We start from the raw sequence: 23309 nt of genomic DNA, 5'->3' as shown, positions 1-23309 counted from the left end.
TAGTTATGAGCATTTGAAAAATCGTTCCGGTTTGCTTGTTCGGTAGTGTACATTTGCAGCAGGTCTTTATAAATATATTGAAGAGCAATGGAGAGTTGACGGTGCCCTGTTGAAGTCCGTTGTGGATGTAGAAGCGTTTGCTGGAAATAAATTCGCCGTCTGTAACAAAAAAGTTTTTACCGCGTAGCATACACCATAACATTTTAACGAGATGTTTGGGAAATTCCTTTTTGAGAGGTTTGAAGAATAGACCATCCAACCAAACTGTGTCGAATGCTTTCTCAAGGTCAATGAAGATCGCGCCTACGCATTCGTCTGAGTTACGGGCCTAGCATATATCGGAGGTGAACTTTGATATAACGTGGACGATGGAATGTTTGAATGTAAATCCGAATTGAGTCTCTGGGATAATATTCTTGGTATTGCAAAAGGCGTTCAGAGAATTATTTATGCACGTCTCGAATAATTTGCTGATGTTAGAGAGCAGGCTGATGGGACGATAACTTGACGGATCGTTACCGTCCTTGCCCTTTTTCTTAATTATGATAAGTTTTGCAGTTTTCCAATCGGTTGGGAAGTAGGCTAAGTTTAAACAGTAATTAAAAAGGATCGCGTAGTAAAAAATATAGCGGAACGGTAGGTTTTTTAAAGCAATATTTAAGTATACAATAGTTTTTAATTTAACGAAGGATGTAAAGTAATTGGCTGGGATGGCTTCTGGATCGGGATTGTCTGCTATGTTCATCTCCGTGAATGTACATAATGTTCTATTGTCCAGACTGTCTTGATCTATTTCTTGTTGAAGTGACTCGATTTTGCTGTTTAATAATATTTGATAGTTGTTCTTTTCCCATCTCCAAATTTTGAGTGTGGACCGATTCGAAATGCGCGCCTAATATGTTTAATTTCTCTTGAGAGCCAGTGACGAGTACGTTGCCGTGTGCGTCAGTTTGTAAATTGTCGACTGTAACATTGGCTCTATGGAAAATGTTTCTATTGGATGTTGGTATTTTGAGATCCTCGATGGAGTTTTTTTCTTTAGGACGAAATATACTATTGATAGATGGGAAAAGTTCTTTCGATTTACGTTGAGAAATGTTGGTGATTTTATTCTTCCAAAAGGTCCTGACTGATTCTTGAAAAGCTTTTTTAATGTCATATCTAACTATCTTTAGAGCCTCTTTGAGTGCTTGTATAAGTGGGTCGTTTGCTGTGGTGTAGTTTTACATTCTTGATAGGTTATTTAGGCATGTGAGCAGACGGCTCTTGTGCCTCCGAAGGTTTTTAATTTTAGGATTAAGGTATCTGTCTGTAGAGTTGAAGTCGTTGTTTATTTGCGGTACTGCAAAGTCTATTGCTTGAGATATATTGTCGTTCAGCTTGTCTAAGTGTGCGTCAATTTCGTTTTTCGTTAAGTTTCTGTTGTTTGTAATATCTGTGTAGTCATTTACTATTAAGAAGTCACGATATTTTGCCCAGACGGCTTTGTTAAAATTGTGTTTTATTGTCGTCGAAGGTTCGTCTAGTTCCAGTGTGTCTAATGTCTGAATCGAGATGTTCATTAAAGATGCTCTATGATCGCTGTCGTATGTAAAAGTGTCTAGGGCTTTTGGAGCAGGTACATTGTGGAATTTAATTTTTTCGTCCGCGAGGCAGAGATCGAGGTACGCTCCGCTTTTTGGGAATGATGGGACTGCAGTTTTGAGTAAGAAGGTTCTATATTTGATTCTACTTTCGGAATACCATTTGTGGAGCGATACGCCTCTTGCGTTGTTCAAGGTATTACCCCAGGAGGTGTGTTTCACGTTCAAGTCGCCGGCTAGAAGGTAATGGTGATTTGATCTATGTAATTCAAGAATTTCAAATAATTTCTTTAACTCTAGTTATTCTGTAATTTAAGTTCTATTATTGTGGACTCGAAACTGATGCTATTTTTTAAACAGTTTGGTTGGATGCGTCTAAACGAGATGTTTTTTTGGATGATTATGCCTGTGCCGCCAGCTTGTTTAGAACGCGGTCTATCTGTGCGGAGTATGTGATAGTTCTGAAGTTTATTCTGTGTGTGTGTGGTTTAATTTTGTTTCCGATAATAAAACTATGTCCGGGTTGTGTTATGTAAGTGTGCCCAGGAGAGTGACTCTTCTCTCGTTAGTGATGATGGAATTGACATTGATCTCAATTATTTTTAATAAAGCAAAGCTTCTTTTGTTTTGTGGGGTGTGTTGTGTCTTGGCCATTTGTGGAGTTTAGAGTTCAATACCTAATGCTTCTGTTATTATGTTGATTTTATTCGCGTTTGCTCGTACGTTTTCCGCGATACGAGCAATGTGTGTATTTTTGGATGAGGAGATAATGTTCTTTATCTTCTCTAGGAACAGGTGTGTTGGGAACGTTTTGGGTGGTTGTTGTTACGTCCGTGTTTCTGTTGGTGGTGTTTTGGGGATCGTTGTCTGGACCTTGTTCTCTACTATCGCGCTGAATGAGATGTTCGGTTTAATAAATTTATTTGCTAATTGATGTTTCCTTTCTTTTTCTAATCTAATTTGTATTTTTTTTTCTCTTTTATTTTCTGTTTTAGTTCATTCAACTTCGGGCAACCTCTGTACGACGCAGGGTGTCCGAAGTTTTTGCAGTTTACGCAGAAGGGACGCGTTTCCGCGTCATCTTCTGCGCTAGTGCCTGCTACCGGAAAAGAACACTCTCCCGGGTTGTGTTGAATGTTACACTTAACGCATCTGTAGTTCAGATTGCAGTTAAGTGCAACGTGTCCTATCCGTTGGCATCTCTTGCATTGGATGCGGTCTTTTTTAATTAATTTCTCCCATGTGACGAGGGAGTGAAGAACGACTCTAATTTGTTGAACCGTTATCAAATTTACTATTTGGCGATAATTGAAGCAGGTATATTGGGAGGTTTTTGCCTTCCCTAATAGATTTTTGTTTTGAATTTACTCACGGACGCGAAATTTACATTATTAATATTGTGTTTCTTGAGCTCGGCGAGTACTACTTCTGAATCGTAGTCTCCTTCTAGGTTTTTCAAGAAGATGGATAAATGTCTTTCCTGTTTTGGTGTATATGTAAAGAATTCTATGTTGTTTTGTTTTAAGGCTGCGCACGCAGTTTTGAAGTGATCGATTGAATTTATGTGGACTGTATGTTTGGAGTTGTTTATTTTTTTTGTCTAAAAATCTTTCGTAATTGTTGCGATGATAAACAGTTATTGGTGGGAGTCGTGAGATTTTTGTGTAATCTGTCAAGGGTACCGTTATCTCGTCGGTGAACCTCGGCTTCTTCTTCGGTACAGTTGGCTGGGCGATGGATTCTACCTGCTGGCTGGTCGAAGGGGTGGCGATCCTCTTGCCTTTGTTTCCAGTTGCGCTGGTTTGGGCGGTCTTCCTCTTTGTTAGGACTTTGCTCCAGTCGCCGTTGTCCTCAGCCGTCGCGTCCAACATGGCGACGTCCTCCAGCACGCTGGGTGATGTCGCTGGTTTTCCCAGGGGCGCCTTTGTCTCCTGTAGCCTCCGTTTGGCTGTTTCCTTCGCCTCCCTGATGTTTCTTTCTTCAGCGAGCTGTTTGGAGAGCTCGCTGATGGTGTTATTTATAGGACGGCTTGTCGTCGCTTGGCACTTTATCCTTGGGTTTCGCCTTCATTTTGGCGATTTCCGGCAACGCTGGAACCTTGCGGGTGATCAACCTTGACGCGGGATTTAGCCTCTTCACATTTGATTTGGACTTGATATATTCTCTCGTGAGAGACGAGGGGATGCATCCCCTAATTCTTTAAACACTGTCTCAATTGTTTGTGTTTGGTTAATTATTATTAAAGCACTATAATTTATACAAATCGACGAAGATTCACTAGCGTGTCACAAAAGTCACGTAGGCTGTCACCGTTAGCGGCACTTCACGGATCGGTAGCGGAGCGCACAGATAACACGTCCGACCCCTGCGAAGGTAGGCGAACGAATGGGGCAACCTGCTTCCTCGCTTACCCATAAACGCCTTTGGTAACCCGACTCATATTTTAGGCTTATATAGTGATTCGCATTAATATTCGGACACTTTTTAAAACACAATTCCTTCTTTTGAAATTGGTCTAAATGACTTGAACTTTTGTTTTAAAAGTTAGAAGAATTAATTTATTAGGTAATTCTGAATAATTCCAAATATTACATACATATCACATCTCATATGTACAAAAAATATTGTATTCCTAATATTGAATAAACATTTTGTTTTACATGTTCAAACATATATTCTGTTGCGAATATTAGATAAATATGTGTTTTATCTACGGAAAAAAATATTCTGTTGCGAATATTAAATAACGACTGTATACTCAGATAGCACAGGGACAGGAACGTCTTATGTACGTCCATGGAACGTCCGGTGCTGAACATTCCCAGAACGTTTTCTATACGTTCTCTGTACGTCCATGGGACGTCCGGTGCTTAACATTCCCAGAATGTTTTCTGTACGTTCTCTGTACGTCCATGGGACGTCCGGTGCTATCTGGGATAATAATATTAATTAATTAATATTAATTTACAATTGTAAATAGTGTATTTTATATTCTGAAAAAAATATTCTGTTCTACATATTAAATAAATATTATATTATAAATAATATTAATAAATAATATTAATTTTGTTTAAAAAAAAAGTATTTTTCCCTAAATCTAGAAAGTTCAGAGCGGACATCCCTGGGACGTACAAAATTTAGGTTCCATGGACGTTCGTACGACATTCCGGGCGGGCGTCCCTGGGACGTTCAAAATTTACGTCCTAAGGACGTCCGACAACGGACGTCGAATGATTGGACGTAAACTGGACATAAAATGGACGTCCATAGGATGTCCGGTGCTATCTGGGTAATTATGCGAATAAATTAAATTTCTTATTTTGGTTGAAAACAACCTGTCAAGAGTGCAGTATTATTATTTGATATTAAGCTTAATTGATTATGTATACTTGTATATACCCACTATCATATGTACATCTTTTTTCCTTAGGTTGTGTAGAACATTGAATTTCGACTTGTTAATAATTGAAATGCATAAATGATTAAATTTTTTCCTACTTTTAAAAATAAGGCGAACAGCTTCGGTGAAGCCGATTCTCAAAACAACTGAAATAATTAGTACATTAAAATATTTATCAAAATACAAACTTTAATATAAGTAAAATTAAATTAATTAGAATGAAATTTAATATTTGGTAAATAGTAAATTTGTAAATATAGATTAATGTTAGAAGATATGACGTGTGCCACTATACAAAAGTTACACTTAAACAACAGAATTGCTTTAACGCCTTTTTATTATCTAATTGGTGAATAGGCGATATATTGATATTCTAGGCAGCTGAATTTATACATATACAGGGTGTCCCAAAAGTCGGGGAGGAGCCGGAAATGGGGGGTAGCTGAGATGATTCTGAACAACAATTTCCTTTGCAAAAATGTCGAATAGGGCTTCGTTTTTGAATTATTAACGAAAAACACTGACCAATCACAGCGCCCGAGGAGCGCGCGCTCAGAGCATAGGCGTAAGCCAGGACGCCCGAGCTAGCGAACAAGCGAGCTGGTAAAACAGCACGCGATTTATAATGAAAATTTTAAGCAAATATAACTTTTTTTTTATATTAAACGTTACTGATCAAGATAGGAGGTATCGAAATCTGTACATTTAATGAAGAAATTACATGTTTCCTAGCTTCAAATACGTAATCGTTAAAAAATTTCAATGACAATTTATCATAATAAATTTGAATCTAACTTTAACATGAGAATCGTTAAAATGTACAACTTACATGTTATAAATATTAAAATAAAAAATAATAACGTCTTCTCGAATTAACAGTTCTGTGGTAAGTGCCGTGTGGTTTAACACGGTCCTTTTTCCAGAAGGCCAAGCCTTCCCCACTCTGTGGGCAGATCTTTCTAGAACATTTATTCTAATGTTTAATATAATATGGCATATCACCAATCATAGCAATGCAACGTCAGGTTGCTTGCCCCATTCATGCGTTACCGATGGTAACGCATCGGTCATTGGATATTTGTTTTGGAGCCACCGACAATTTGCCGCCACTTGGCCCGCTCAGCTGTCTCCACCTTTCGAGAACTGGTCATTGTCCGAAACAACGGCAGATCAGCTGTCTCCGAAAAATCAATGTATCGACCGATCGCTAACATACATGCATAAGAAAATGGGTGAAAATATGTAAATGTTTGAAAATTAAGATTAAGGAGACTCTAAACTTTGCATTAATGCGTAAAAGATCTGAAGGATAGAAATATTTATCGAGAAAGTGGATAAAAAAAATTGGCCGATACAAAATGAAGCATTTCATGTATTACAACGTAAAAATACCAGTAATAAAAATGCTTGAAATTAACCCTTAAATACCCGAAGTTTCAAATTTGATACCGAACTTTTAAATCGAATTGTACACTTGCAATTGGTTTGTTTTTAATATTTGGCTGTATGTATGTTACCATTGCATAATGTTCTTTTGAACAAAACTTGAAAAAATAAACGTCAGGTGTCAAAATCGTTCAAATCATAACTACATTTATATTTTTTTAAATTTAATTTGGAAAATCAGTTTCTAAGGGTTATCATGTGAAGGCAGAATTAAAATTAGACTCAGCTGCTTAAAATTTTCATTATAAATCGGACGTTTCATGTGCTACATCCTCACACTGGTATTAACGGGTGCTGTTTTACCGGTCTGCTTGTTTGCTAGCTCGAGCGTCCTGGCTTACGCCTATGCTTTGAGCGCGCGCTCCTCGGACGCTGTGATTGGTCAGTGTTTTTCGTTAATAATTCAAAAACGAAGCCCTATTCGACATTTTTGCAAAGGAAATTGTTGTTCAGAATCGTCTCAGCTACCCCCCATTTCCGGCTCCTCCCCGAGTTTTGGGACACCCTGTATATGTATAAATTCAGCTGCCTAGAATATCAATATATGGCCTATTCACCAATTAGATAATAAGTTGCTTCCGACAGTACGGTCATTCTTCCGAATAGCCTGTTTTTTACAAAATATGTTTGGGAAGCGTTTACATAGTGATTTTTAGAGGCGTGGTAGCGTCTCGACGCCAAGTACATAAAAAAATACCTTCCCCGTACATGCCTGGCGCTGGCGCTACCGCGTATCTTTTACTCCAAAAAACGCGATTCCAACCTAACCCGAAACTTCTGTCATTAATATCTCGTCACGCTTGTTGTATTTTCTAAATCTAAAGGCATTTTTCTGATGTAAATCGCACATAAGCTTCGAATAAAACCAAAATCAATAAAATCGGTCCTCGAACGACAGAGATATCGTAATATTATATCATGAATGTGTCAAAACGTCAGCATTTTTCTTTTCCTTTGACAAGGAATTTTTCATCAACACTTAGCCAATAGGGGCTAAGGCCGTTCGTCGATTCGTTGAGTCTCGAAATCAGTCGGCAAGGCTCGTCGGTCGGAATTGTAATATGGCTGTCACTCGTGCTGCTCGTTCATTTCTAACCTGTAACTGTCAGTTTGGATTTGTGACATTTGGTTTCTTAAAGGACTGAAACTGGAATTATAATACAATAAATTGTGCGTTACACGTAGTGGATCTCTTTCTTTATTTCTCATTTCATGTTTAACATTTCAATTTCTAGCAACAAGACATTTTGCGATGCGTTGTGTGTACTTTGGAAACATAAAAGACTGAAACTGGTATCATAATATAATAAATTGTGGGTTAAAAATAGTGTAGACCTCTTTTTTCATTTCATAGTTCATTTTTAACATTAAAGTTTGTTACAAGACTTTCTGCCTTGCGTTCTGTGTGCTTTTGAAAACATAAGGGACTGAATCTGGTATTGTAATATAATAAATTGTGCATTATTCATATGACATTAATTTTATTTGTAAATAACACATACAAATCTTATTTTACTTGCAAATTGAAATAGAGCTTAAAATAAAAATACATTTGTCTTTTATTATATTAAGCGTAGAGTCTGCAATATACATTATGTGTCTGAAGCCAGATATAAGAAAGAGACCAGCTTCAGTCCTTTAAGTTTCCAAAAGTATACAGAACGCATGACAGGATGTCTCACTGCAAGAAATTTAAATGTTAAAGGTGAAGCGAGAAATGAAAAAAGAAATCCACTATTTGTAACGCACAATTTATCGTATTGCAATATCAGTTTCAGTCCTTAGAATTTTCAAAAGTACACACAATGCATGGCAGAAAGTTTTATTGCATGAAATTTAAATAATAAGAAAATGAACAGAGATCCACTATTTGTAACACATAATTTATTGTATTACAATAATATAGAAAAAGGAAGGTTAGACTTAATCCTTTAATTTTTCAAAAGTACACATGATAGAAAGTCTTGTCGCATTTAAATGTTACTGATAAAGTGATCACATTTTTTCTTTAATAAATTTCTTGCAATGAGACTTCCTGCAATGCGTTCCGCGTACTTTTGAAACCTTAAAGGATTCAAACTGATCTCCCGTTTTTTATTATTTGGAGTCATTCACTATACAAATTATCTTTGTAAAAAGAAGTGAGATCCCCATAAAAATTTTTAAAAACGTAAAAAAATTACGCCAAGTACATGAAAAAGTGGAGGATTTAAAGAGTAATCATAAAAAATAGAAGATCCCCCTAAAAAAATTCAAGAAAGTAGAAAAAGAAGTGGAATCGAAATGAGCTGCCAGTACATGAAGGTGCTTTCCAGCAAAGTGCAAAGGCGACACTGTATAACACAATGAAAAATTCGGTGCTTTTCAACTATGCGCAGCTAAAATGCTGTGTTCAACAGTGCAGACGTTCAGACCCTAATGACAACTCATGTAAAGTGACTGCTCTGCGTTTTGGCGGTAAAATGAAGAAGCTAAATAGTGTATTAACCACAAACTGAGACTGTCTAGACATTTGCCTAGATGTCCGTGGCCTGGAAGTCAAATGCTTGGCGTGGCCAGGCAAGCATTCTCAGATCATCAATACCCACACTTTCTCTCTCGCAGACTTTTACATAATTTGTCAATTTAAAACTCTGATAATATTATGAGTACACTTTCATTGTATTGGGTTTTAAAATATTTCTAAGGTCATTCATCCGCGCCAATACCTTTCCTCTCGCAAGCTTTCAGATAATTTGTCAGTTTCAAACTCTGACAATATGAGTACATTTTCATTATTTTACATTTTAAAATAATTCTTATTCATCAAAACCTTGACCTTGCCTGGTCTTCTTTTTCTACTTTCTTGAATTTTTTTAGAGGGATCTTCTATTTTTCTATGATTACTCTTTAAGTCCTCCACTTTTTCATGTACTGGGCGTAATTTTTTTACTTTTTTCGAACTTTCAGAAGAATTCATTTCACGAATTTCGGAACAAAAAGAAAAAGACAATGCCTTGAGAGTGGAAGCCGAGACACATCGGTGGAATAGACAGAATCCCTCCGAGAGGGATTTAAAGGGGTGCATTTTGTAGAGAGCATCAAGGAGAGTCGCCCCAAAGGTTTTTTTGAATTTTTCAACCCCGTCCGTCATCCCTGGCCTGTTTCAAAGAGGCGTTTTTCTACACCCTCCCCTTTAGGGGTGTGAATTAACCCCTCGCATCAACCCTTGCTCATGTAACTTTACACACGCCCAGAGGACACTACAAAACTACTCCTCACGGAGTTTAATTCCAATCGGTTGAAAACTTCCATGTTTTTGAATCGTTTAAAAATTTGTCCGCTATGTTTTGATCGTTAGTGTATATTATTTGTCGCATGCCCGCTATATTGCGAAAATAATAAACCCTGCAGAAATACTACGTAAAATCTTTAATACAGAACACGTAAATCCTGTAATAAACGATGTATGAAGATGCCGCACTACAGTTCCGAGTTACATCGTCGCGACGGTGTGAAAATGTTGCGACGATGTGAAGTTGCGGAAACGAGTTCCCGCGCTTCCGGTTGCAGAAAGCGGCAAACTTTTAAAATAGAAGAGAGCGATTCGAGATCTCAAAGAGAGAAGACGTATCGCTACAAGTCTCTAAGTTTATCGTTGAATTATTGTTAAATCGTTAAAAGTTAAAGTTTGTTAATAAACGTTATATATAGTTTAACATGGATTCTCGTGTTTCAACATTATATATTGATAATGATAATAAGATATTATAACTGTCACAATATGAACATGGTCACATGAAAAATTAAGGTAATAATATAAACAAATGTCGGTTTTTGATTTTTTCAACATCGTTCCACCAATTCCAAAAATCTGAAAAAATTATAGATTAATAATTATAACAAAGCACTAACAGTGTAAAAATATAAACGTGGTCATTTTATAATTTCTATAAAAAAAATTATTTTTAAACATCTCGAATTTTTTAAAAATCCATTTTGCAGTGAAAAATTCTTTAAAAATTCACAAACATGTACGCTATAAAGTAGAATATCTCCAATTTTTTTTTAAATTTCTGATACAGTATAACAAAAAATATACAGCTTAAACTATAAATTGCGTTTTGCACTGTAACTACCCTTCCAGTAAGGGTATCGGGTTGAAACTGGGCACAAATGGTTTTCTTTTAACACTCTATTGATTAGTATGTTCATTGATCAATTTGGCTCAAGGGCACTTTTGACCCCCTTATCCGGCTGTACCCTTTCTTCTATCGCCATGTAAAAATAGAAACTGTCACATTATGTTCAGTTTCTTATCGTTTACGTATAGATCGCACTTTTACGAAGAAAACAAGCTTTTATTGAATCAAATGTATGGATATATACCAGAGTTAGCAACAAATGAATAAAGGTACAAAAATTCCAATTTTACTCTGTTTTATATTTTTCTGCTATTTACATATATAGGAAACGTTTATTTAATTTATTTCCATTAGAAATACGATTAGAAATAATTTTGGCCTTTGCTTTGTTTTCTGTCCTTCTTTGGATCCGTTTCTCTGACGAGGAACCAAATGTAGTCTCCCAACATTCTTTCATCCCAATATTCTTGATAGCGCTGCTTAATAGTTTTGATATCTTGGTGGAACCTTTCTATTAAATTATTGAACTGATTGGAAAACAATGTATGTATGTATGTATTTATTATACGGCCCACGAGGTTTGCATGGCCGTCCCTTTCCTTACAAAACCTGTACTTACTCTATCCTTCAACTATCGTTATTCTACCTTATTCTATCCTTATCTTACAATTAATCTCGAGAAACAAGAAACGTAAGAAAGAGAGAGGGCACGCTATGCGGACCCGCTTCCGGGGAATTCCCTTCATTCCTTGACCTTTTCCCTATCTACTTACTTATCCTTCCCCTGCCCTCATCCCCATTCTCACCAGCTCCTTCATTCATTTTTCCACATTCCCTGCCCTCTGGCTCGGCTCCTTCATCCTTTCTTCTCCACTCCCTTATTCCCCCAAACTTTTCCTATCCATTCTTGCTTTCAATTCGTCCAATATACTTGTTTTCTCTCCCCCTCTCTATTTCTCTCTCGCCCGCTTTTCCTCCTCCCCTTCTTTCCTCGTTCCAACCCATTTTCCTCTAGTTCTTTCTCCATTTACTTCCCTCCATTCTCTCCTGCGCCCATTCCATTTCCTTAACCTTTCTTCTTCATTCCACCTCCACCATACATTTCCTATGCAAATCTTTCCATAAGATACCCTTGCTCTCCTTCCCGCCCTTCTTGACTCCTCCGCTATTTCCTTCGGTTTCCATTGTATTCTCCTCTCTGTCGACGTGAGATCGTCTACCCTCTCCCCTCTACCGCCTAAATCTCTCCTTTTCTTCATCACTTCTCTTTTTATTTCCTTGTCCTTCAGTTTCGTACCACCATGCCCTTTCCATCTCCCCCAATCTGCTTCGCGTTCTCCACCTCACCCTTTACTCCCATTCTTCTCAACATTTCTTTCACTGACTCTATCTTCTTCCCTCTTTCCGTACTTATTCTTCTAATTATTACATTCTTCCGCCTTTCTGCCATATCCGCTATTTCTAATCTCTTTTCCATTGTCTTCGCCCTTTCTCCCATCCCCGTTTCTTCCCCCTCCCTCCAACCTTGCCCCCATCAACCTATAACTCTCTTCTCCTTCCCCACTCTCTTTCAGAGAACTCTATTTTCGTTAGCACTTCCTCCTTCTCTTTCCTCCACTGTTCCTCCCTTCTCCTCATATCTTCCTTTATCTCCCTTATCGACTCCTTTACCTCTCTAAACTCCTCTCTCGTCGTTCCCGCGACCTCCCTTATAAGCCTTGCTAACCCCCCTATGGGTATCCTTTCCTCGTCTTCCAATCCCCTCTGACGCTCTCTGTGTTAATCCATTCTTTCTAACTATTTCTTTCGCTCCCTCTACCAGTACTCCCTCCTTCATCACACCCCCTTTACCCTCTGTAACACACCTTCCCACACTATCCCCTCTTTTTCTCCCTACCTTCCCCATTTTCTCCACCTTGTTTTCTCCCTTCCTCCATCCTCTTACCCTCTCCTGTGTCTCCTCCCACTCCCCTCTCACTTCTTTCATATCCACCAACACCTCCCGCATAATGCTTGCTACCACCTCTATGGTTATCTCTTTCTCGTTCTTCTCTCCCATCTTTGGCGATCTCCTTGTTAGTCCAATCTTTCCGGATCCTGGTTTTACACATTTTGATCTTACATTTCTTATAAGTTATATTCTCACAAACGTTTATGTATCTGTTTTTATTGAAACTTATAATGTAAAAACTTTTATTACTAAAAACGTTCTATTTCAACCCCGTCGACAAAGTTCCATGACTGTTTCGCCGTTATACATTTTGACAAAGTTAAAATTAGTCACAGGGTAGTTATTTTACAAAGAGAAGCAAAGGTCCTTCTCGAAAAGAACTTGAACAATGTTGAACGATTATTAATACTTGGTTGCTTTATTTACAGACCGCTGGGATTCAAGAGACTGTGTCAACTGGATCAGCGACAACGGGGTCTATTGACCTTTAGCGAATCACGCTTAAAGTGCAATTACGAAGAATCTTCGGAAACAGATTCAAAAAACGTTGCATTTACACAAAAATGTTATTATCCGTGTGAATTACACTTAAACTTTAACAAACGCAACATTTACTGCAGATGAGATCCCAATCTAGACCCTAAAACACTAGATATGACAAACTGCGATAAAAACCAATAATCTTTGCGCAACTTTTAAAACAGATTCTTGGAATAAGAGTCTATCGACTAGTTTAAAAGTCCTTGGATATTATTCTAGTGAAAAAGAATTCATAGAGCTAGAACAAATAAAGGAAAACAGAGGACAACATACACGAAATTCATGGGAGTCAAAAGTAAATGACGAGACGTGCCTGGAACATTCGAGGAAAGCAACTTTAGACGAAAAGGAAGAGATGGTAATACATTGAAACGTTTTTTAAGAAAGACAGACATGGTGAACCCGGCGATTGCACTCGATTCGACAGTCAGGAGTCACGATTCGAATAACTCAACAAATTCGAAAGTTTCGAGCGCCATGGACTCGAAACCGGAGAGTTGCCTGGAATCTAAACACTCGCTGGATATCCTACTTTCTGAGAAGCAACAACGGCATCAAGAACACCAGCCACACTCACAACAGCACATCGACGAACGACAAAAGCTGAGGAATTTGGAGTCTAAGAATGATTCCAACCTACTCATGTTCACCTCCTGTGGACAGTTGCTCCTAGGTAAGTTTCACTTTCATTCATTTCTGTTGGACATTATAATCTTGTATTGTGACGGGGCAGAACTTTTCTGCCCGTCACGAAGGCACCCTGACCCCGGAGGGTCCTCGCTCCCTCCTCGCCCGAACACGCCGCGGAGGTGGTCGCGTGTGTGGAGGTATGCGTGGCCCGCGGCCCAGTAGGGACTCCCCTTTCTTTTTTGCGCCCCCTCACGCTCGCGATCCGCGCCGCGTCCTCGCGAGAGCGAGGCAAGTCGCCGGTCGCGGTGTCCTCCACACCCAAGAACCCCGGTGTGGTCACCACCAAAGAGGACTTGCCACCCTCGGAAGATGGTCAGCCCTGCCATCGCCCCGCAGCTGCCTCCGGAGCCCGCACCGTTGGAGATAGCATGGTGGTGGCACACCGTAAGGAGTTCCTTAAAGCTCCTGGGTGGGGAGAGCCGCGAGCCGGCGACGAGAAGAGCGCGATTTCGGGAAACGAGGAAGACTAATTAACGGTTGAACGACGAAGCGAAACGGATCACGTGCGAGCGAGCCCCTTTTATTTTCTTCCGCGTGTAAGCGAGTCTATTTTGTTATTTCGCGAGTGTGCCAGTCAGGTAGGGCCCACGCGTTGGGGTTTTCCTTTGTGGAGTGGGTATGTGCGCGGATCGAGTGTGTGTGTCCGTGAGCGTGCTATCACTTTTCGTTCGCGACAGTACCACCTCCGGAGGCGAGAACCCTTGGAGTTCCCTCCGTTCGTTTCGCGTATCTTCCGCGGTTTGAGAACGCGCCGCGATTCGAAGGAAAAGGACCCCTTCGAAACGCGAGACCGTTAATTCACGGCGAAACACATTTTGGGTTGTATTTTCTTTCTAGGGAATTAAGTCGCGCCGGTTGTAGAATTGTATTGGGGATTCCGCGTCGTATTTCCTCTTCGGTGCGTAGTCGCCACACCTTCTTCCTTTTCGGTGTGATTGTACCGCGGAATTCCCCCCCTTTTTAGTTTTCGGCTAAATAAAGCCCAATTTCACTTTCGTGGATCAGAGTTTCCCTTATTTTCTTTGTCTTTCCTGACCTCCTCTGAGCCCACTCTCTGTTTGAGCAGCCGGAAGGGCGAAGGTAACGGCGCGTGTTTTTACACTGGCGCCCAGATTCCCTTAAGAATAAATAAATCTCGTCTGTGGGATTTGTGCGACCGAGCGTGTTGGAAAGCGGCTTTCTCGGTCGCCCACGCCAGGTTCCGTCACAGTATTGAATAATGTGTTTAATGAGAAATCCAATGAAAATAAGGAAATTGTACCGCGAGTGCTCATATTTTCTTACAAGAGCATTATAACCATGTAGATTCAGTGACTGGAGCCTCACAGAGATTCACACTTTACCTACTGGAAGTCTATTTAAAGACTTATTGACACTAAAACCATCAAACCAGCTGATTTAAATCATATTATCTTTTTGAAATTGTTCAATTATTAATAATGCTTTTGATATAATATTTGATAATTATTGTTGAATTAGGATACAATTACATTGATGAATTCATTTACCTCTTCCTCCTCTAATTTCAAAGATATAGTGGAATGATAAATAGCTATGCATTACCTTCGGTAGATTTAGCGTAAATGTCAATGTTTACCTACCGGTATTTACAAACTGTATTATTGATGATCTGCTTATAATTCTCAATTTGGGGCAAAGACAAGCAGACAAGGATTTTAATACACATCAATACACGAAAGTATTCGTGCACTTGCGTTGTAACACTCATTTATAAAACAATACTGTAACAAATAGAAGACATGTTATATATTAAAATAATATACATTCTTGAACGTAAGAAATACATCATATAGAAAATGCAAGAAAAAACATTGTATAGAAAACATAGGAAGTGAAAAACACATAGTTGATATATGTTTTAAAACAGGTAACAACTTCATCCTTATAACGTATTGCGTATAATCATCCTTAAAGACAATAAAGTATCTGCATCCATAGAGTGACGATTCCTTCATAGGATCACAGAGGTCAGTTACAACCAGCTCTCCTGGATAAATGGCTTTTGGAATTGTTCCAAAAGTTGTACGTTGAAATTTTCCAAAAGCGCATCCTTCGCAATTCTCTACTTTGTCAGTCTAAAAAACTTCAATGACCTTCAACTTCAAGAGATTTTTAACATGAGACTTGTTTTCATGTCCCATCCTTCCGTGCCACACTTACAACGAGTTTTCTTTGCTGCTTTGAGCTGAAAGACTTAATTGCCTATTTTGTATTACATCAATGTCTAGGATATACATATTGTTTCCTCTGTAACCTTCAACAATGAGCAAGATTGTTTGCTTGAATCCCTTTTCAGCTACTGATCGAACCAAGAACAAGTTAACTTTCATGTCAGGAACATACATGACGTTGTCAAGATAATGTTCCCCATCATCCACATTGGATTTTATTCTTATTTTATCACTACCAACAGCAACAACTGTACTACCATTCCCCAATACGAATGTAACTTTTTCATTTAATATACTATATGTAGTAAAATACTCATATAAGTATTAGTATAAGTATAAGTAAAATACTCATATAAGAAGTATTCATATAAATTAACCAGGAATTATTTCATACTTTTTAGTACAGTTTCAATATTTTTTCGAAATTGGTTATATTTTTCGTCCAAAAATTATTTTTAGAACAGTCACGACGATGATAAAGATCTCCACACGTCCAACATTTTAATTTTGTTTTGACCTTGTGCGAATTTGAAATGGGCTTTAGACCAAAACTCTTCGTTTTTATCTCCTTCTTTACTACAAGAGCTGACTCTGGATTCATTTTAATCTCACTCATTCCCAACTTTACCTCCTCGACCATTAATCTAGACACTAATTTGTCCAAAGTTCTCCCCTCAGCAGATGTGGAGTCCCATGCACTGTGAAAATGTCGAAACTCTGAGGGCAATGTGTTTAGAATGGTCGTCATGAGCATAGTGTCAGATATCTCCTCATCCAACTCTTTCAAACATCTTGCGTATAATTTTTGCTTACTTACATGTGATGCTATGTTGTCACCCGGCGTATAATGATATTCACGAAATTGTTTGGAGCAGGTAGACTGCATCAGCTGATTTTTTTTCACAAATATTCAGCAACTTAAACCACATTTCACAGGTGGTATCACAATTCATAATTAATGTTAATGTTTTTTTGTCTAAGGTAGTGACCAAAACTTCTTTGGCAATTTTATTTGGCTTCTTCCAGCGAGCCAATTCAACAGCTTTCTCAACACTATTGTCAGGTTTAACCCAAGTTCCATCGATAACTTCCAATGCATCACGTGCATTCAGAAATGCTTTCATCTGGAATTTCCAGTATATCCAGTTTCCTGAATCAACCACCTCCTCGAATTTCACTCTGTCCCCATCCATTGTATTCTGACAAAAGGGCCAGCAAAGTTCAGAAAATGAGAGTATCTGAAACGAGAATTCACGCCACGTGTTCAGATATAAAAAACTTGCAACCTAATCTCAAAGGTGTATAATCCACAATAATTAAACAATCAAATTCATTTTCAAAAATCCGAATTTTTAGCACCAGTTCTATTTGCACCTACAATAGTTCTATAGTTCCTGATAGTTTTTAGAAATAGTTCCGTAGAACTATTTCTACGCGAGAATTAATACGCGAGAATTAATACGCGAGAAACAACATTTTGAAAATATGAGATGCTATATATGTAACTTCGCATGACCTGAAACTTCAACTGCCCACAACTTTTTTATTTTTAAGTTTTTGGCAAAATGCCATAAGAACTTTCGATAGAGCTCGTTGGGGTGCCAATAGTATGTATATATGTACCATATAAACAAATTTTTCGTTAACGTTTCCTAAAAAACTAAGGTGAATGTCCCTATTTCGAATCACGTCCCAATTTCTGCTCAGTACGCATATTTTTATATAATATAAAAAGTTGAATACGAAATTAGTTTTACAAAAAATTGTTTGGAATTAATTCAGTATTCCCGTACAAACTGATACAATCCGTTGTTCAATAGATGCCACCATTTTAATAGAAATAAATTTAATAATTGCCTCCGCCATAACGAAACCTGACTAAAACGTTGTGGTTACGATCGCGAGTAAGACGTGTGCATACTATTTTCGTTATAATAAACTAAGTTTTTGGAAAAAAAATTGAACCGACTTCAAAAAAGGTACAGTGAGAAGTATGAAATAATTTCTAGTTAATTTATATGAATACGCACTAGCTCTAGATTTATTTGCTTAAAAGTACGGGAAAATGCAGTGAAAAGCATGAAATAATTTCTAGTTAATTTATATGAATACGCACTAGCTCTAGATATAATTGCTTAAAAGTATGGGAAAATGCAGTGAAGAGTGTGAAATAATTTCTATTTAAACTGCATTGTTATTCATCATCGTTTCATGAATTTGGTTAAATTATTAAATACATCATATTAAATGCGATGCACCTTTTCCAAAGGATAGTGAATAAGAATGCAGTTTAAATAGAAATTATTTCACACTTCTCACTGCATTTTCCCATACTTTTAAGCAATTATATCTAGAGCTAGTCGTATTCATATAAATTAACTAGAAATTATTTCATACTTTTCACTGTACCTTTTTTGAAGTCGGTTCAATTTTTTTTCAAAAAAATTATTTTATTTCACTCTTTTTAGTGGCAATCTATATCCATTAGGTTCATGCAATAACAACAGTTATGAGCAATATACAGGATGACCCAAAAACGTTGGAGGTCCTTGAAAAGACTTGTTTCGTGGGGGAGGGAGGGTTGAAACAATTTTTCCTTAGCGAAAATGTTGCTCGATGCTTCGTTAAGGAGATATTCCAGAAACAGAAACTCCCGACCAATCAGAGCGCGACTATGTCGGAGGAGCGCCTGCGGGGCTTATGCGACCAACAATGGTTTTATAAACAATAAAAGTGTCCATAAATTTTGCAAATGGGAACATCACGAATTCATGTGTCATGAAATACGGAAGGTTCCATCGCGCTCGGTAATTTCCTCACCGAGTTACATCATATAATAGGAATTTTGCGTTAACAATAGTTATAAACAATACAGAAATTCATAAATTTTTGCATCTGTGATCATTGCGGAAACCTCTCCGGCAGCAAAATGTAAAGGGTTTCAGCGATTTCATCGCTTTCAGGCCAAACATACGTGAAATAGTACACTTTTTGCGATAAAAAGTGATATAAAGTGATAAAAAAAAGACAAGAACAAATGTTTTGCTATGGGACCAAATGGCAAATGCTCTTCCAGATGCAAGAAGTTTCAATCTGATTGGTCCATCCGTCTCGGAGTAAGAAGCAAGACAAAATGTTTCTGTTAAAAAAAAAAAAACAGGTAAAAAATGACAAATCACAAAATGTTTCTTTTGCGCGACCAACTGGAAGAAATACTCGACAAGGTGCGAGAGGTTTCACTCCGATTCATCAAGCCATTTCGACGTAATCGGCAAACATACCTAAAAATTACGGTTTTTTGGTAAAAAGACGGGTAAAAAATGACAAATCGCAAAAAGTCTTGACAGGAGGATCACCAGGGGAACATGCTCTACAAGATGCAACAGGATTCATTCCGATTGGTCAAGCTATCTAAGCATTTAAAAAAAAAAAAAAATAAAAAAAAATACATGTCGAATTGAGTAACCTCCTCCTTTTCGAAGTCGGTTAAAAACATTAATTCTTCATATTTTGTGCTAAAATTTGGCAGAAACGTGCAGTGTAGATACAAATCTTGAAGTACAAAATGTTTTTTTTTAAGTTTTGCTTTCTGCGTGCGGAGAAGATAGGTGAATAGTAATACGGTCACTCACATAACCTATAAGTCCCTATCTCTAACCACGTGGCCGTGGATACGAATATAAGTATATAACTATCATTATTAAAAAATTAATACTATTATTAATTATTAATAAATTATTAAAAAATTAATACTATTATTAATTATTAATAAATTATTAATAAATTAATAAGTTATATTTATTTATTTTATTGTTTATTAGTTAATAAATATGCCCAGAACAATTAAAAAAAATGTTGCAAAGAAAAAAGAAGAAAAAACGGGGACAATGAAGAGGGAAATATCTAGAAATAAATATTTATCTTTTACCGAAGGCGATTTAATAAATGCATTGGAGGCTGTAAAGAATGTGGGCTGTCCTCATTAAGAACTCCCAAAATTTTTCTCAAAGACGTGGTCAGGTATCTGAGGTAAAAATACGAGAGTGGTTTAAAGAAATTGAAGATTATTTGAAATCAAAGAATCTTTTTGATATTGACAAAAGGCAATAAAGTTATCACAAATAAAAAATTTAAAGGGATTTATAATTTAGTCGGTGCAAATGATAAGGAGTATATAACAACATTGATTACAGGTGATAAATAAAATAGTATCTTTAGTTTATAAATGTATAACTGTTTTTAGCAAATTTAGTAATTCTATTAAATTTATAGGTAATGCAGCAGGTGAGCTATTCCCACCAATGATAATGTTTTCCTACCAAATGCTACCATCAAGCATCATTGATAAAGTGCCTCAAAATTGGAGTGTAGGAAAATCTGAGAATGGGTGGATGACCGGAGAGTCATTTTATAAATACATGACCAATGTATTTTATCCATGGTGCATTAAAAATAAAATACAATTTCCTATAATAATATATTTAGATGGGCATTCATCACATGCTACCATGGCACTAAGTGATTTTTGTGTGGAGCATAAAATTGAAATGATTTTGTTGTATCCCAATTCCACACACATTACGCAACCTGTGGATGTGGCCTTATTTCGACCTTTGAAGGAAGCATGGAAGAAAGCTGTTACAGATTGGAGGATGCAGAATGGTGGCAGAGCTGTGGAAAAACAAAACTTTGCCCCTGTTCTGCAAATTGCGTTACATTCTCTGAATGCTAAAAGTATTCTGCAACAGGGGTTTATTGCTTGCGGACTTGCACCACTTTCTGCGGATGCTATAAATTATGACAAATTATTAAATCAAGATCAACTCTTACAGCAAAAAGATGTTGATAAGAATAATTTAATGACAAGCTCTCACAAGGATTTTGAGCGCACCTTAAAATTTATTGAAAAATCTATCGATGAGAAGACAGTGCAGCTTTTTAAAGTAGCTGAAATGAGAGATGGAAAATGGTATGGAGAGACAAAATATGAGGCCTTATTTTCAGTCTGGATAGAAAGCAGAAAACTCATGTTAAATGAGAATGTGAGAATGATAGAAAAGAGCAGCATTCAAACATCTTCGGTACCAACTATGTACTTAAAGATTTCTATTATGATTTCTGAATTATTTTAATGTTTTATTGTGATTTATTTAACCGTTTCGGTGCTCTGCGCGAGTATACTCGTCAAGTATACACGCAAGCTGCGCGGCGAAAAGGTTAAATAATTTGTTCATATTTATTTAGTAATTTATTTAAATAATTAAAAACACATAATTGTATATAATTTTATGATATAATATTGATAATTGACTACTTACATTACGACAAGTAGATTTCTAAAAACTTTTGTTTAATTGTTTTCTCTTACAGATAGATACAATTACTAACAATGAAATACTAATTGAATTAATTAACGACAAACATGCAGGTAGCAGTAAGTGTGATCTAAACATCACAGATAATAATTTAGAACATGTGTTTATTAGTGAGGATATGTCTATTAGTGAGAATATGTCTATTAGTCAGGATACATCAGGAAATAACTTAGACATAAGCACACATGAAATAGTTTCATTAGGTCCAGATAGGATTTATATATGCACATAACCAACACAATCAAACGAAATAAAATCTAAAAATAATTCAGATGTAGTAGAACAATCAGACATGTTATCATACGACGTGATAATTGATAAGAGTCAGGTAACCGATGAAAATGCATGTCCAAATAAACATGGTAAGTATTTAAAATAAATATTTTTAAAGAAATAATAAGTAAAACAGTTACTTATAAATAAATCGTTAACTAATTACAGATACTAATAATACATCCATTGCTACACTCTTTCAAGAAGTGCTATTCTGGCCAGAAGAAAATTTGGGTCATAAAACAAAAATAAAAAAGGAAAAGGAGCAACAAACAGAAGAAAGAAGGCAATTAAAATTACAGAACATAAAAATAAAAAAATGAACAAAAGGAGGAGAGAGTTAAATTAAAAAAGCTTAAAAATGAAGAGAAAGCTAGACTAAAGAAAGAGAAAGAAGAAGAAAAGGCTACAATGAAGAAAGAGAAAGAAGAAGAAAGGGCTAGAATGAAGAAAGAGAAAGAAGAAGAAAAAGCTAAAATAAAAGAACAGAAATAAGTTGCTCTAAAAAAGGACCGAGAAAAATTAACTAAAAAAGATACTTAGTATTTTATATTATATTGTTGTATTATTTGTAGTATATTTTGTATTTCGTATTATAAATAAAAGGCATTTTTATATTTTAAGTGATTTTACTTATTTGTGTTATTCAAGATGTTATAACAATATACATTTCAATTGCAATACAACTCGCATATTTGACCAGAAACCGGGACTGGATATATGAGCAGAAACTGGGACACATTCGTGAACAGAAATACGGACATTTCCATTTCCGCTGAGCAGAAATAGGGACATTCTGTAGTTCATATTATAATAATTCTCCGTAGGTTTCAAAGTCTTTATTTAACATTAGCAAGTAAACTTAGAATTACACTTATATAAAATTGTTCGATAGTCGATAAAACTTGTACACGGTCGCGCTAACACAGTCGTCGACGGGTTTAGCCGCGAGAGACTTGACTAAGTCCTTTGATCCACTTGGGGAGCGCTCAGAGCAGAGTCTTTTCTTTTGACACTTTCGGTCCGTATTAACTGTCCACCCAGGGAGCGGCTAGTTGGAGCGGAAAGTTTAGAAAACTGTCAAAAATCCTACGCTACTCGCCTTTTTAACCTACGCGGGGGGTCGTCGGCGCGTGGTAGGGGTAGGTCAGGTACCTCGGAGCCTTAGAGAGGGTACGACGTGAGCGCTACTCTGGTGAGCGCTCGGGGTAGTGTGGCCACTGCAACTTCGGGGTCTTAGCGGGGGTGTGACTAAGACGCTATTCTGGCGGGCGTTCGGAGTAGTGTGGACGCTACAATATTCAATTAACCATTACTAAGTTAAAATAATATTGGAAATATATTTCTTTAAATTCAATGTTAAAGGAAGATATCACCTTAATACATAATAAGTCACCTTAATAATAATATCTACTTTCGCGACAACAGAACTCTTACATGGTTAGAAATAGGGACATTCACTTTAATAGCGAGATCAAAATGATCAATGATGCTGTTACGTATGCACACCCGTTCTTTTCGAAGCTCGCGTTCATTTATTTTATCTACACCTGGGAATGTGGAGTCTGGTCTTACCGAAGTGCACCCTGCAGCTGTACCATACTTTTCTCAGAATCATCTTTTAACTCGCGTTGCGTGGGTAACCCTTTATCTAAACTTTCCCTAAAGTCCCACAGATGTTCACCTCTGAGTAACGAAAATCTCAACCGCCAAATTTCCATATATGGGAATCACT

General features: G+C 37.1%; 2 protein-coding genes and 1 long non-coding RNA gene across 4 annotated transcripts in view; all 3 read left to right on the top strand.

The window, feature by feature from the left end:
* The window catches only part of LOC128888008 (uncharacterized), a 365762-nt gene that overhangs the window by 232849 nt on the left and 109604 nt on the right, over window positions 1-23309 (top strand). The gene's annotated exons all lie outside the window — the stretch shown is intronic.
* Window positions 13435-19137, top strand: LOC128888107 (uncharacterized). Its single transcript, XM_054144753.1, has 2 exons — window positions 13435-13717; window positions 19003-19137. The coding sequence occupies exons 1-2, from the start codon at window positions 13438-13440 to the stop codon at window positions 19044-19046; spliced, it is 324 nt and encodes a 107-aa protein (XP_054000728.1). The 5' UTR covers window positions 13435-13437; the 3' UTR covers window positions 19047-19137.
* LOC128888117 (uncharacterized) lies at window positions 21059-22197 on the top strand. Its single transcript, XR_008460163.1, has 2 exons — window positions 21059-21663; window positions 21743-22197. It is a non-coding gene; the product is annotated as an uncharacterized LOC128888117 (long non-coding RNA).

The sequence above is a fragment of the Hylaeus anthracinus genome, unplaced genomic scaffold, assembly GCF_026225885.1.
Source record: "Hylaeus anthracinus isolate JK02 unplaced genomic scaffold, UHH_iyHylAnth1.0_haploid 11989, whole genome shotgun sequence".
Classification (NCBI taxonomy): Eukaryota; Metazoa; Arthropoda; class Insecta; order Hymenoptera; family Colletidae; genus Hylaeus; species Hylaeus anthracinus.
Note: the sequence above shows the minus strand (reverse complement) of the source record. Positions and strands in the feature narration are given on the sequence as shown.

Excerpts from the sequence above, each read along its gene's own strand:
- LOC128888107 (XM_054144753.1), top strand. The coding sequence starts at position 13,438 with ATGGTGAACCCGGCGATTGCACTCGATTCGACAGTCAGGAGTCACGAT. Across the intron at positions 13,718-19,002 it reads CTGTGGACAGTTGCTCCTAG|ATGCAAGAAGTTTCAATCTG; the intron begins GTAAGTTTCACT and ends ATGCTCTTCCAG.